The sequence below is a fragment of the Otolemur garnettii genome, unplaced genomic scaffold (assembly GCF_000181295.1).
Source record: "Otolemur garnettii isolate 467f Iridium unplaced genomic scaffold, OtoGar3 scaffold00306, whole genome shotgun sequence".
NCBI lineage: Eukaryota > Metazoa > Chordata > Mammalia > Primates > Galagidae > Otolemur > Otolemur garnettii.
In genome coordinates this window covers 311,815-324,204 of record NW_003852701.1, presented here as the reverse complement: position 1 = coordinate 324,204, position 12,390 = coordinate 311,815, and the positions used below count along the sequence as shown (strand labels likewise).

Genomic DNA, 12,390 nt, shown 5'->3' with positions numbered 1-12,390 from the left:
CAAACTGCAACAAAAAATAGCCGGGCATTGTGGTGGGCGCCTGTAGTCCCAGCTACTTGGGAGGCTGAGGCAGAAGAATCGCCTAAGCCCAGGAGTTGGAGGTTGCTGGAGCGACTCCGCTGCATTCTACCGAGAGCAAAAAAGTAAGACTCTGTCTCTACAAAAAAAAAAGAAGAAGAAGAAGAAGAAGTAGTAAGAAAAAAAAAAAAAAAAAAGAATAGCCAAGGGCAGCAACTGATTATGGAGAATAGATCTCCAGGGCTAATAAATTGATTGCATTATTTTTTTCCCATTATAAATGTAATATAACGATATTGCCAGATTTAGGCAAATAGATAAGGAGGAAGGAAACCACCATCTTAACAGAACCATTACTACCATTAAATGAATTTCATCCAAAGAGCACAGAGCAGGGAGATACCAGAGGATGTGAGTCCAGGCCTCTCTGCTTACTAACCATGAGGCGGTGGCCAAGTCTCATAATATCTCTGAGCTTCAGCTTCTTCACCTGTAACTGGGAAGAACAATACCAACTCAGTAGAGTTACTGTGAGGATTACAGTTATTGTATGTAATTTGCCTAGCATGTGCCTGGCATATAGTTCATATTCAACAAATAGTGACTGTTATTATAAATTATCATAACAGCAGCAGTAGTAATAATAATGACATAGCAGTAATAGTTGTTTGCATATATGAGAAAACCTTTGGGGATTTGGAACATCTGAATGGCTTGCTCATATCTGTAGATTATAAGGATATAATCTAAGGAGTATCTTATGTTGCAAAGCCTAAAATTGAAAGGTACCAAAAATGCAACCAGACTCTTAACTTTCCAGCTTGGGCATACTCCAGAGTCACTGCTGGAGCTGAAAGTCACACAGTGCTGTCCTTAGTTTGGAAACCTCTGCTCTCATCTCTGGATGGATGAAGGCTGAGGTCTGTGATGATTTCATGAGTCTGGGGTAAAAGTATGGGAAAAACCCAACATAGTCCCATGTGACACATCAGCTCTAAAAGGAATAACCAAAGCTGGAAAGCCTTTGGCAGCCACCTGGACAATTCAAGGGCACTCTAAGATTCACTGTGGGGTGATGGGCAAGGACCCAATTTTCCCAGCATCCATCATCCATGGAAAGGAAGAACCAAGGAATTCTGACCATGCTGTTGACAGATGCTTCTTGGCAAAACGTTGGTGCTCCTGTCTCAAAACAGCTGATAAGGATCCCTTGCTGCACTACTAACATTCTGTGTTTACTTCTAGGTCACAGCAACAGCCCAGCAGGCAGTGTGGCTCACCCTACCACCTCCAACATCAGGCCCAGTCACTCAGTTTTGGAAGGTGTTCATGGAAGAGTTGCCGTTGGTCCGGAAGCTCAGTTCCCAAGTCTCACATCACCAGTACTGAGAAATCCTTCAAGTGAGTCAGAAGAACCTCCCCAGGCACAGAGTGGTCCAAACCCTCCTGGCATGGAGAGCATGGGAATGGTGTACAGTGTCCCAAATTCTTGCAATGGACCAGCAGAATCAATGTTCTCCACTTCCTGGAAGGGAGATGCTTTTACCTACATGACTCCATGTGCCCCCAGCCAGAGAAATCAAGTCAATGAAGATGGAAAAAATCCTTCCTCTGGGAATTCTTGGGTCTCTCTGAACACACTCCCACCTCTGGTTACTAAGGAGGCTGCTACCCTCTTCGTCACTCGTGATAATCCAACAGGATGCAGTGGGTTAACTGGCTATTCTGAGCACCCTACTCAACGAAGGCAAATACAGGAAAGACCCTCCAAGATTGGTCTTTTGACTGGTCCTACCTCAAAGCTGGAGACAGGCCCACGTGGGACCAGCAGATTCCGGGAGCGGTCGCTGTCTGTGCCTACAGACACAGGTGCCACAGATGTGGACTACGATGAGGAGCAGAAGACCAATGAGGCCTGTGCCCTGCCTTACGCCAGTACAAGTTCTGAGGGCAGCAACAGTGCTGACAACATTGCCTCCCTTAGTGCCGAACAGGAGGCCCGGCCCAGAAGGCAGAGGTCCAAGAGTATCTCACTTAAGAAGGCAAAAAAGAAGCCTTCCCCACCAACACGTAGTGTCTCACTGGTCAAAGATGAGCCAGTCCTCTTGCCAGAAGGGGGGTCCACGCTACCCAAGGACCAGAGGCCCAGAAGCCTTTGCCTCTCCTTGGAATACCAAGGACATCACTCATGCCACCTAGATGCTCAGGGTCACCCAGCTGTGCCAACCCTCAAAGATTCAGAAGGTACACAATTCTCCCACCACTGGTATCTAACTGACTGGAAGTCTGGTGACACCTACCAATCTTTGTCCAGCTCCAGCACTGCTACTGGCACCACAGTCATTGAGTGCACCCAAGTTCAGGGCAGCTCAGAGTCTCTTGCCTCCCCTTCTACCTCCAGAGCCACTACACCTTCCCAACTCTCCATTGAGGTGGAGGCTAGAGAGGTATCCTCCCCAGGAAGGCCCACTGGACTGATGTCACCCTCCAGTGGCTACTCCAGCCAGTCAGAGACACCAACTCCCACCGTCTCCATGTCCTTGACCCTGGGCCACTTACCCCCTCCAAGCAGCAGTGTCCGAGTACGTCCAGTGGTACCTGAGAGGAAGTCATCACTGCCCCCAACATCACCAATGGAGAAAATTCCCAAGTCACGGCTATCATTTGACCTACCGTTGACCCCTTCAACCAACCTGGATCTATCTGGGATGAGTATCTCCATTAGAAACAAAACCAAGGTGAGCAGGCATCACTCAGATACAAATTTTGGAGCTAAGCTGGCCCAGAAAACTAGTCCCAACCAGCCAATCATGCCCATGGTTACTCAGTCCGACCTACGTTCTGTTCGCCTGAGGTCAGTCAGTAAGTCAGAGCCAGAAGATGACATTGAGAGCCCTGACTATACTGAGGACTCCAAAGCAGAAGTCCTCACCTTGCCAGAGAGAAAGATGAAACCTCCCATAGCTGAGAAGCCTCCACTTGCCCGAAGACCTCCAAGCTTGGTCCACAAGCCACCATCTGTTGCCGAGGAATACCCACTAACTTCACCGACTTTGACTATGACCCCCAAGAGCTCAATTCAACATGGGAGACCAATATCTCAAGACAGCTACACAGTAGTGCGAAAACCAAAGTCCTCCAGTTTCCCCAATGGCAGAAACCCAAGCGAGTCGACAACACCCTCATCTCTTGTTTTTACACCTTTTGTCAGTTCCTCTGGTGCTTTCTTTTCGGGAACCCAGCAACCTCCCCAAGGAAGTATGGAGGATGAGGGCCCCAAAGTGAGAGTCTTGCCTGAAAGAATTAGCCTCCAAAGTCAGGAAGAAGCTGAGAAAAGGAAAGGCAAGATTCCACCTCCTGTACCAAAAAAGCCCAGCGTGCTGTACCTGCCTCTTACCTACTCCGCAGCCCAGATGGAGGCCTACATGGCAGAACCAAGGCTGCATGTCAGCCCCATCATCACCCTCGAGGAAGATGCCAAGTGTCCCCACACTGAGGATGGCCTGCGGTCACTTGGTGAAAGGATGACTTCAACTCCACAGGTTGACAGTGAAAAGAAGGCAAGCCCTTTGGGTTAGTAAACTGTCCCTGGCTTTTTCTTCAATCACAGGGGAGATGAGGGTAAAAATGGAGTGCCAGAAACAGAAGCAGATGCCCCAGAATATTTATCCTGATCACAGGAGGACCAAAGTCAGTAAGGAGTACCTCTTGAGGTTTGGGTTAGTCTATACCATGGGTTGGCCTTGTTGCCCTTGGGATCAGGACTGACCTGGGGGCAGATCTCCAAAGCCCAGTTTGGGCCAATCTACTCTTGAAGCCCTAGTGCTGAGTTAATGAAATCAAACTAAGTCCTAGCACCCTATGACTTCAGGATCCCATCTACCTAACCAGGCATGCATCCTGGGCCCCAGGAGCTACTCTCCACCTCTCTGTACAGGAATTTTCATTAGCTGCTCTGAATTTAGTTTCCTGGGGACTCAACACCCCCTAGACTGAGTTCAAGTGCTGTGGGAGGCTGGGGTGGGGGGTGTTCTGAAACAATAGATGTTACCATCAGCAGCTTTTCTTCCTGCGTTCCAGAGGAAAAGGAGCTCACTTTTCGGGGTGGTTTGAGGCTACCTCTTCCAAGAACCATAAAACCAGGCTCATTAGTGTCTCATCCTTTCTTTTCCTGTCTCTTTCTGTTTTAATTGTGGTAAAATACACATAATAACTTTTACCATCTTAGCCACTTTTGAATGTGTGTGTCATTAGTGTTAAGTACATTCACACAGTTGAGCAACCAACCTCCAGAACCCCTGTCATCTTGCAAAACTGAAACTCTATACCCAGTAAACAGCAACTCCCCTTTCTTCCTCCCCCTAGATGCCTCCCTGACAACCACCATTCTACTTTCTGACTATGAATTTGACTACTTTAGACACCTCATGTAACTGGAATTGTGTAGTATTTGTCTTTTTATAACTTATTTCTCTTGGCTTAATGTTCTCAAAGTTCATCCATGTTTCTCATCCTTCTCTGAACCCATAACACCAAACATTAAAATCTCGTGTGACTAAAACAAGAATAGAATTCCTCAGACCCCACAGGCTCTCTCTCTGAGATTCAGCTAGGTCCCACTCACCCCCGCTTTAGATCACTCTCAGATCCTTGCTTTTATTTATTTATTTATTTATTTATTATCTTCTTGCTTTCGATCACTCTTAGCTCCTTGATTTTATTTATTTATTTATTTACTTTTTTTTTTTGAGACAGAGCCTCAAGCTGTCTGGGTTGACCCTGGGTAGAGTGCCATGGCATCACAGCTCAGAGCAACCTCCAACTCCTGGGCCCAAGCAATTCTGCCTCTGCCTCCCAGGTAGCTGGGACTACAGGTGCCCGCCACAATGCCCAGCTTTTTTTTGGTTGCAGCCGTCATTGTTGTTTGGCAGGCCGGGCTGGATTCAAACCCACCAGCTTGGGTGTATGTGGCTGGCAACTTAGCCACTTGAGACACAGGTGCCGAGACTATTTCTTTACTTTTGATACAGAGTCTCACTTTGTTGCCCCCAGTAGAGTGCTATGGTGTCACAGCTCACAGCAACCTCAAACTCTTGAGCTTTAAAGAGTCTCTTGCCTCAGCCTCCCAAATAGCTGGGACTACTGGCGTCTGCCACAACGACCAGCTATATTTTTGTTGCAGTTGTCACTGTTGTTTTAGCTGGCCCAGGTTGGGTTTGAACCCACCAGCCTCTGTGTATGTGGCTGGCACCCTACCTACTAAGCTATGGGCACCACCAATATACCATATTTAAAACAAGAAAATGCAGTGGTGCCCGCAGCTCAATGGGTAGGGCACCGGCCATATACACCCAAGCTAGTGGGTTCGAACCCAGCCCAGGCCAGGTAAAAAGTAATGACAACTGCAACAACAACAAAAAATAGCTAGGCATTGTGGCAGGTGCCTGTAGTCCCAGCTACTGGGGAGGCTGAGGCAAGAGAATCGTTTAAGCACAAGAGTTTAAGGTTGCTGTGAACAGTAATGCCACAGCATTCTACCAAGGGCAACATAGTAAGACTCTGTCTCAAAAATAAATAAATAAATACATAAGTACATAAATAAAATGAGAAAATGTTCAGGCTGCCTGTTGTAGTGAAAAAGGCACAGGAGAACAGGGACCCAAGCCAATCTTCACTGCTCCCTCAACCTTGGGCAAATCATTAAACTCCTGAACTTCATGTTCCTCCTCTGCAAAATGGAGACATTAAAAATTCCTCCCTTCTGCTGCCTATCCAGAGTTGCTTTGAACATCAAATGAAATGGCATCTGAGAATGTGCTTTGTATTTTGTGGTCTAAGTCATTCCTTTTGTTCTTATGCCTAGGGAGTTCTGTGGAACCAAGTATGGAAGAAAAAAGTTTAATCAGTGATAAAACAGCTGAATGGATTGCAGAGGATGATGATGACGTGTTTGTGGCTTCGCGCACAACTGAAGATTTATTTACTGTGATACACAGGTCTGGACCACTTTCATTAATTCTAATTATAATTGCCTTCCCTTTTTCTGCTTAAAGAAAAACTCCTACCTTTAAGCAGCCATTAGAATTACAGCTGGAGACTAAGTTCGGATACCCACATATATGAGTGCAATCCAGGGCCTCATGTCTCAAATTCACTGACATCACTGGGTAAAATGGAGGAGGGGAAAGGAGGGAAAGACCAGGTGCTGAGTGAGAGGCCCCTCATCTCCTAGCAACCATTTGGCCTACTGTGGCTCCATCTGCTTTCTCGCAGCTGTCTACACTCAAACACATTTAACCCTTCACAGAATTCCTTGTGCCAAAACATATTATCAAGAGATGAAGTGAGGCACCAGGCGGTATACCAATGCAAGAACTTAAGCAGAGATAGGGACCCAATTATTGAGCAGGAGCACAAGTGAGGGGCTCAGTGGCAAGAACTCTGGAAAGAGCCCAGTTATTGGAACTAGAGCACCAGTTCAGAACAGGATCCCAACTCAGAGTCACTAAGCTGCTAGGCTTGACTCCTGAAATTCATCCTTGGTCCTAGAACCTGGGCAGAACTGAGCCTGGAGGCACAGGCCACGTGACTCCAGCTGTGGGCACTGAAAGGAATTTGGGGACAGGGCATCCAACAGAAACTCTGAGGACTTAGAGGGGAAAGAGAAAGCCAGTCAATACAACTACTTGCAAGACTGCTGTCTGGCCATTCTCAGATCATGTCACTAGCACAGAGGCCTGTGAAGCATTGGAAGCATCTGCTGTGTGAGCTCACTCATACCAAACTTTCTCTTATTTAGGTCCAAAAGAAAGCTGCTTGGCTGGAAGGAGCCTGGTGAGGCCTTTGCCTGCGGCAGACCAAGCTCCCATTCACCGATAAAGAACACAGCTGAGTCTCCGATCAGTGAGTCAGCTGCCACCTCAGGGTCAGGTGGCAGTGCCAACCTAGATGCTGGCAGAAATGATGATTTCAAGGCCTTGCTACAGAAAAAGGGAAGCAAGGCAACTCCGAAGTCCCGCCCCTCAGCAGCCGAACTGCTGAAGACCACTAACCCACTAGCTCGGAGAATTATTGCACAATTTTCAAAAGACTATGAAACCACCGATAACTCCAGTACCTAAGCCCTGGGTTCAACAAGCAGGATTTACTTACTTAACTTGATTAGAGAAGAAGTTTTAAAAAGGAACCTTGGGAATAACAACAGAGCCTACATTTCTATTACATTAACCCACACTCTGGATGGCAGGAGAGAGGCTACTTCATCTAGAGCTAAAGTCAACAGGCACTTAATTATCTTCATTTTCATACTTACAGTCTTGCCTTGACTGACTCCCAAGTTTCTTATTCTCCCCCAGAGGTGCACACTAACTAAGAAGAAGTTCTCAGATGTGAGAGCCCATGTGCCACGTTTTCAATCAATGACCCAGCTGCTCCATCCCTGGCTCCTGTCACTGAGGGGTGCAGTGAGAGAGCATATTGGGGGCTGCCAAATCTGGGGGGTATATGGTGCCATTACTGATAATTAATTATCCTGGGGAGGTCCTGATGGCCCTGTGTGGAGATACAGAAAGACTCTAATGTCTCCTCAGCCACACTTTAACTTTCCTCCACGTGGAAAGTGCAGGTGTGCACTTATTTCAGCATGGGGTTGATTAGATGGCTTTTGTGGTGCAAAACATAAATGTGACTCTGTCCTGAAACTTCATGCCTTTCTCAGCTTGATTGTCTACACGGAGATCAGGGTGATAAGCCTCAATAAACATATAGACCCCCCGTTAGTTAGAAAAGGTCAGGACCATGTTGTTTTGGATGAACCAGGCTCAGCCAACAAATGAGACAGCCATTTGTTCACTCAGATCTACCCACAGTAATTCGCAAGTGCACCCCTCAATCCTTCAAAAAAATCTATTGACAGCAGTAGCCAGGATCTGTGTCCAGCTCATGCTGCATTCTAAGAACTCTCTTTTCATTTGCATAGAACACTCATTATAAGAAGTAATTAACTGAAGGAACAGCATCATCAAAGTCACAAAGAAGATAGAAAGTAAGTGCACCTTGCCCCCCACCATTCAATTCAAATCATGGTTTGTTTTTCTTTAAAGGAAGTCTGACTCTGTTCTGAAAACCAAGAACATATAAACTAAAAAGGTCTATCCAAAATCTACAAGGCAGCCTTGCAAGTTGTTATGGCCCATAACACACACCAAAAGGGCTACTTTTTACCATTTAGAGTCTGCTGTTTGACTAACTTTCAATTAACCATGCTGGAGGAGAGTATAAGAACTTCAGTAAATGGGATGCTGAAAGAGCTCCAGAAAAGTCATTGTGATTGCTTTGTCTCCAAAGCTTACAGGCACTAACTATTCTTGTCGGCTCAATTTCCAAAGCAGAGCAAGAGTGGTGGTTCATTTGATTTTTGTATGCCTAATTTCTGAGAGGTTGGAGGGTGAGGGAAAGACAGACAAATCATTAAAGAAACTTTCTGACCAGTGATGGAAAGTTAGTTGTATACTATCCCCAAAAGGCAAAAAGAAAAGTCAAATGAAATTGTAGTCTGCCTCACAAAGAGAGTTCCCTAATACCTTCCTACTCCACCAACCCCCAACCAACAGATTCATTGGTCAACCTCCTGGAGGCTGCAGTAAGAGTTCCAGAGACAAGCAGATCTCGATTTTGATAGGTCTTGTTGTTCACCAAGGAGAAGCAAGTTCTTGGCCCAACTGCCCACTCTCCAGCTCGACAGAACAGCCAAAACCCCACACTGAGTACTGAGAAGATCAAGGCCTCTCACACAGAGAAGCTCTAGACCTAGGCCCTTGGTTGGTACAGTTCTGAATTCTGGGAACAGGCAAGGCATACCAACTCTTGCAGTCAGCACTTCCCCTGATTTAGAAAGAAGCCACTTAAAATAATCAACAGCCAGTGAAAGCCCAGTTGCTTTTGAAAGTATTAAAACTACTTTGTTTGAAGGTCTTAAACAAATTTCAGGGATTTTTGTGTGAAATAAAACAAATTCTTCCCTGGGCCTTAGTTTACATATGAATGCCACACTTGTCTGCCCTAGACTCAGAATTCCGGAAGACAGAAACATTTTCCTCTGTAGGGAAATGAAGGAGTGTTTGTGCTTTTGCTTAACAAAAGTGAAAGGCTGCCAGAGCCTGCTCCTTGGGAACCATTATTATGACTAGCTGAACTCTAAAGCCAAGTATGGGACTCACACAGTATAGGACTTGTTACTTTGGCTAATTTTCTGGAAGCTTGTTTACTACTTTGAGTGGGTTGTACCTCTCCCCTCACCTTGCTACCTCTGGAAGTTTCCCCAAATATTCTAAAGCTGGATGCCCACTTTCTGTTTTTCAATTACCTTGATTCTTGCTTTCCTCTATGATACTCTGTATGCCCTAAATCTTTAGAACATCTTCCACATCATCACTATGGCCCTTAAACGCCCAGTGTTCCCATTAGCACAGAGGATTTGGGGCAGAGATTGTATGGTCAGAGATAACACTTGGGATTGGAAATATTCATTTAGTATTTTGAAACAGGTGGACCTTGTCCCAAAAAACCAAACTGTGAAACTTTGTGTTAGTCACTGATTAACAGAACCCCAAGCACTTCCTACTCTTAATTATTGTAACACCAACCCTCACTCCCACCCAGGCACTTACCACAATATTTGCTGCCTTGTGCCTCTTCTCTGCCAAGACTGGGGAAGAGAGACTGAAAGCCTTGCAAGAAGGCTTGTAGAGAACCTACTACTATGACTAGTACTAGTATGAAGAATAATGATAACACTTTTGGGGGGGAGGAGACAGAGTCTCACTCTGTCACCCTGAGTGTTGTGGCACCATAGCTCACAGCAACCTCAAACTCTTGGGCTCAAATGATACTCTTGCCTCAGCCTCCTGAGTAACTGGGACTATAGGCACCCACCACCATGCCTGGCTAGTTTTTCTATTTTTAGTAGAGATGGGGTCTCACTCTTGCTTAGGCTGGTCTCAAACTCCTGAGCTCAAGAAATCCACCCTCCTTGGCCTCTCAGAGCGTTGGGATTACAGGAGTGAGCCACCATACCCAGCCATAATAATACTTTTTAAAGGTAGAATAGAGAAGAAGTTTGAAATGAAGTTGGGCCCCTGAAGGTCAGCTTCCACTTCGAGTTGGTCCCATCTCCTTCTTTCTCTCTGATTCCATCCAATAGCAGCAGGTGGCCCAGCTAGACTGACTTCCATCTGTTCAGAAATAGAGGGAGCCAGCCCCAGGAGAAGAGGTTAGTTGGTAACTAAAGGTGGTTTGCACTTGGTAGGTATTCACTGCATGTTTGTGGTTCAGATATTGATGGGAGAGAGTAAGTTATTCTCAGTACAGGAGTAAGCTTGGCTGGTGTCTCCTTTCTTCCGCTTGTACAACTTGGCCTGTCTCAGCCTCACTCCAGGGCCTCCCACCTGACCCTAACTTGTCCCTCAGCCCCATTTCCCAGGAACTGCATCCCTAGCCAACAGCTCACCCATAAAGGAGATGAGACAACAGGCAGCAAAATAGTTTCCATTAGCCTAATCACCACAAATTGACCAGCTGAGCTAGGGAAGTGACCTTTTTTTTTTTATTGTTGTTGTTGTAGTTTATGGCCGGGGCTGGGTTTGAACCCACTACCTCCGGCACATGGGGCTGGCACCCTACTCCTTGGGCCACAGGCGCCACCCAGGAGGTTACCTTGAATGTGTAAAGACAGAGGAGATCCTACGAAGCTCTTCTAACAAGCATTTCACTACCTAGTATCCATGTCAACTGTCTAGATAACATAGATCCAATCACAGCCTGTGTAGATCTATCCATGCACCTCCCTTCTTCCTCATAAATGAACTAGTCAGGAAAAAGCCAAGTTCATGCTTAGTGCTCTGTTCCTCACTCATTTAGCCTTCTGTTCTCTTCAAGTCTGTGACATGATGGTGAGCTTTCACTTTCATATGATTTGCCAGGGCCAGGACTAGGGTGAGGTGAGTGAGGCTCCTAGCATGCATAAGTCAAAGAGGTGCCCACTCTCAGGGCCATGCAAGTGCCTTACCCTCGTCCCAGCCCTGTGATTTGCACTGTGTAGAGTAATATCAGTTTAGTTTCTCTTCCTATGAAAACATATATTCTTTCTGATTTGGGGGGTAACTCCCTATCTGTTGCACCAAAACTTGTTATTGCTATTTTTCCATTGCTATAAGCCTTTGTATGCCTATACATTAAAGAATCTTCAATAGTATCGGAAAACAGTTGATTTCTAAGTCACCTGCTCCAAGTGTCAAGTTAGCACCCATTTCAGTAGGAGTACCCACAGGAACAGCCCTCCAGCAAAATAGTGAATGAGTGGGAGGTCTGTCACAGTGGTCCTCTGTCTCCTCTTTCTGCTCCATTCTTCCCAGACCACACTTCCCAGAACCCACTCTTCTCAGTGCCTCCTACTTTGTTCTCCTCCTCTCTAAGAAAAATATGCTCTCAGGAAGGGAAAATTCACGTACTATAAGATTATGGCTTATGCTTAATGCTACCTCTTTTGAGGGCCACTTGTATTTTAACAGGGGAAAAGCCTTAAGCCAAAGGAATGAAGTTCTACATGCAGCATATTAGGCATCAACTAGTTGTAGAAGTGTATTTTTCACCACAGACAGGCCAAATGCCCTGACAGCTGTCTCCAGAACATAGAAAATACCTTAATCTCCTAGAATCATTTTAGTTAATAGCTGATGGTCAGTTAAATTGCCCTGATACCCAGTGCTATTCAATGTGATTACTACCAAGGGACTATACTGAAAGCCACTGAGAAGGCCTAGATCATTCATATTGTACATTACCATTTTTACACAAGGGAAATTAATTCTACTTACCATTTGAGTGAAAGAACATAAGGATTTAAAGAGTTTGTGAAAATGTGTTCTGTTTGTGAAAGGTGAAACTGTCTAATCCATGTCTAGTTAATGTTAGTCATACGGTATTGGTGGTGATTATTACACTTGTTGGAGGTACAACTTTCCTAAACACAAGCCTGTGCTTCCCCTCCACTTTATCTCTGTTATGGGCTGTCACTTCAGCTTAGTGTGAGAATGAGACCATATCTGTACCAGAGCCCCCAGGCCTTTCAAAGCATTTGTATGTATGCCAGCTATGAGCGACAAAGATATTAGAGATTTAAAAGGACAAAAGAGTGGGAAAGAGGTACAAGGGCAACAAAAAGTGTAATGATTTAAACAATTATATGAAATAAGCAAAGTTTTAGAGTACTTTGAAACAGATTTATAGAAGAATACAGTAGCAAATGGTTATAGACACATATTCAGGGCATTTTTAATAAGCTTAGCAAAAAGAAACTTGCATGAGTAATGGGTA

The 12,390-nt window shown here is 45.4% G+C and overlaps 1 protein-coding gene across 1 annotated transcript in view; it reads left to right on the top strand.

Annotated features, from left to right (window-relative positions):
- The window catches only part of NHSL2 (NHS like 2), a 309,715-nt gene extending 301,816 nt beyond the window's left edge, over nucleotides 1–7,899 (top strand). The window contains exons 7-9 of the mRNA XM_003803450.3: nucleotides 1,264–3,591; nucleotides 5,882–6,014; nucleotides 6,818–7,899. Of these exons, the coding sequence (XP_003803498.1) occupies nucleotides 1,264–3,591; nucleotides 5,882–6,014; nucleotides 6,818–7,139 (2,783 nt within the window). The 3' untranslated portion in view covers nucleotides 7,140–7,899. The remainder of the gene's footprint in view (nucleotides 1–1,263; nucleotides 3,592–5,881; nucleotides 6,015–6,817) is intronic.
- Nucleotides 7,900–12,390: the final 4,491 nt, after the last annotated feature.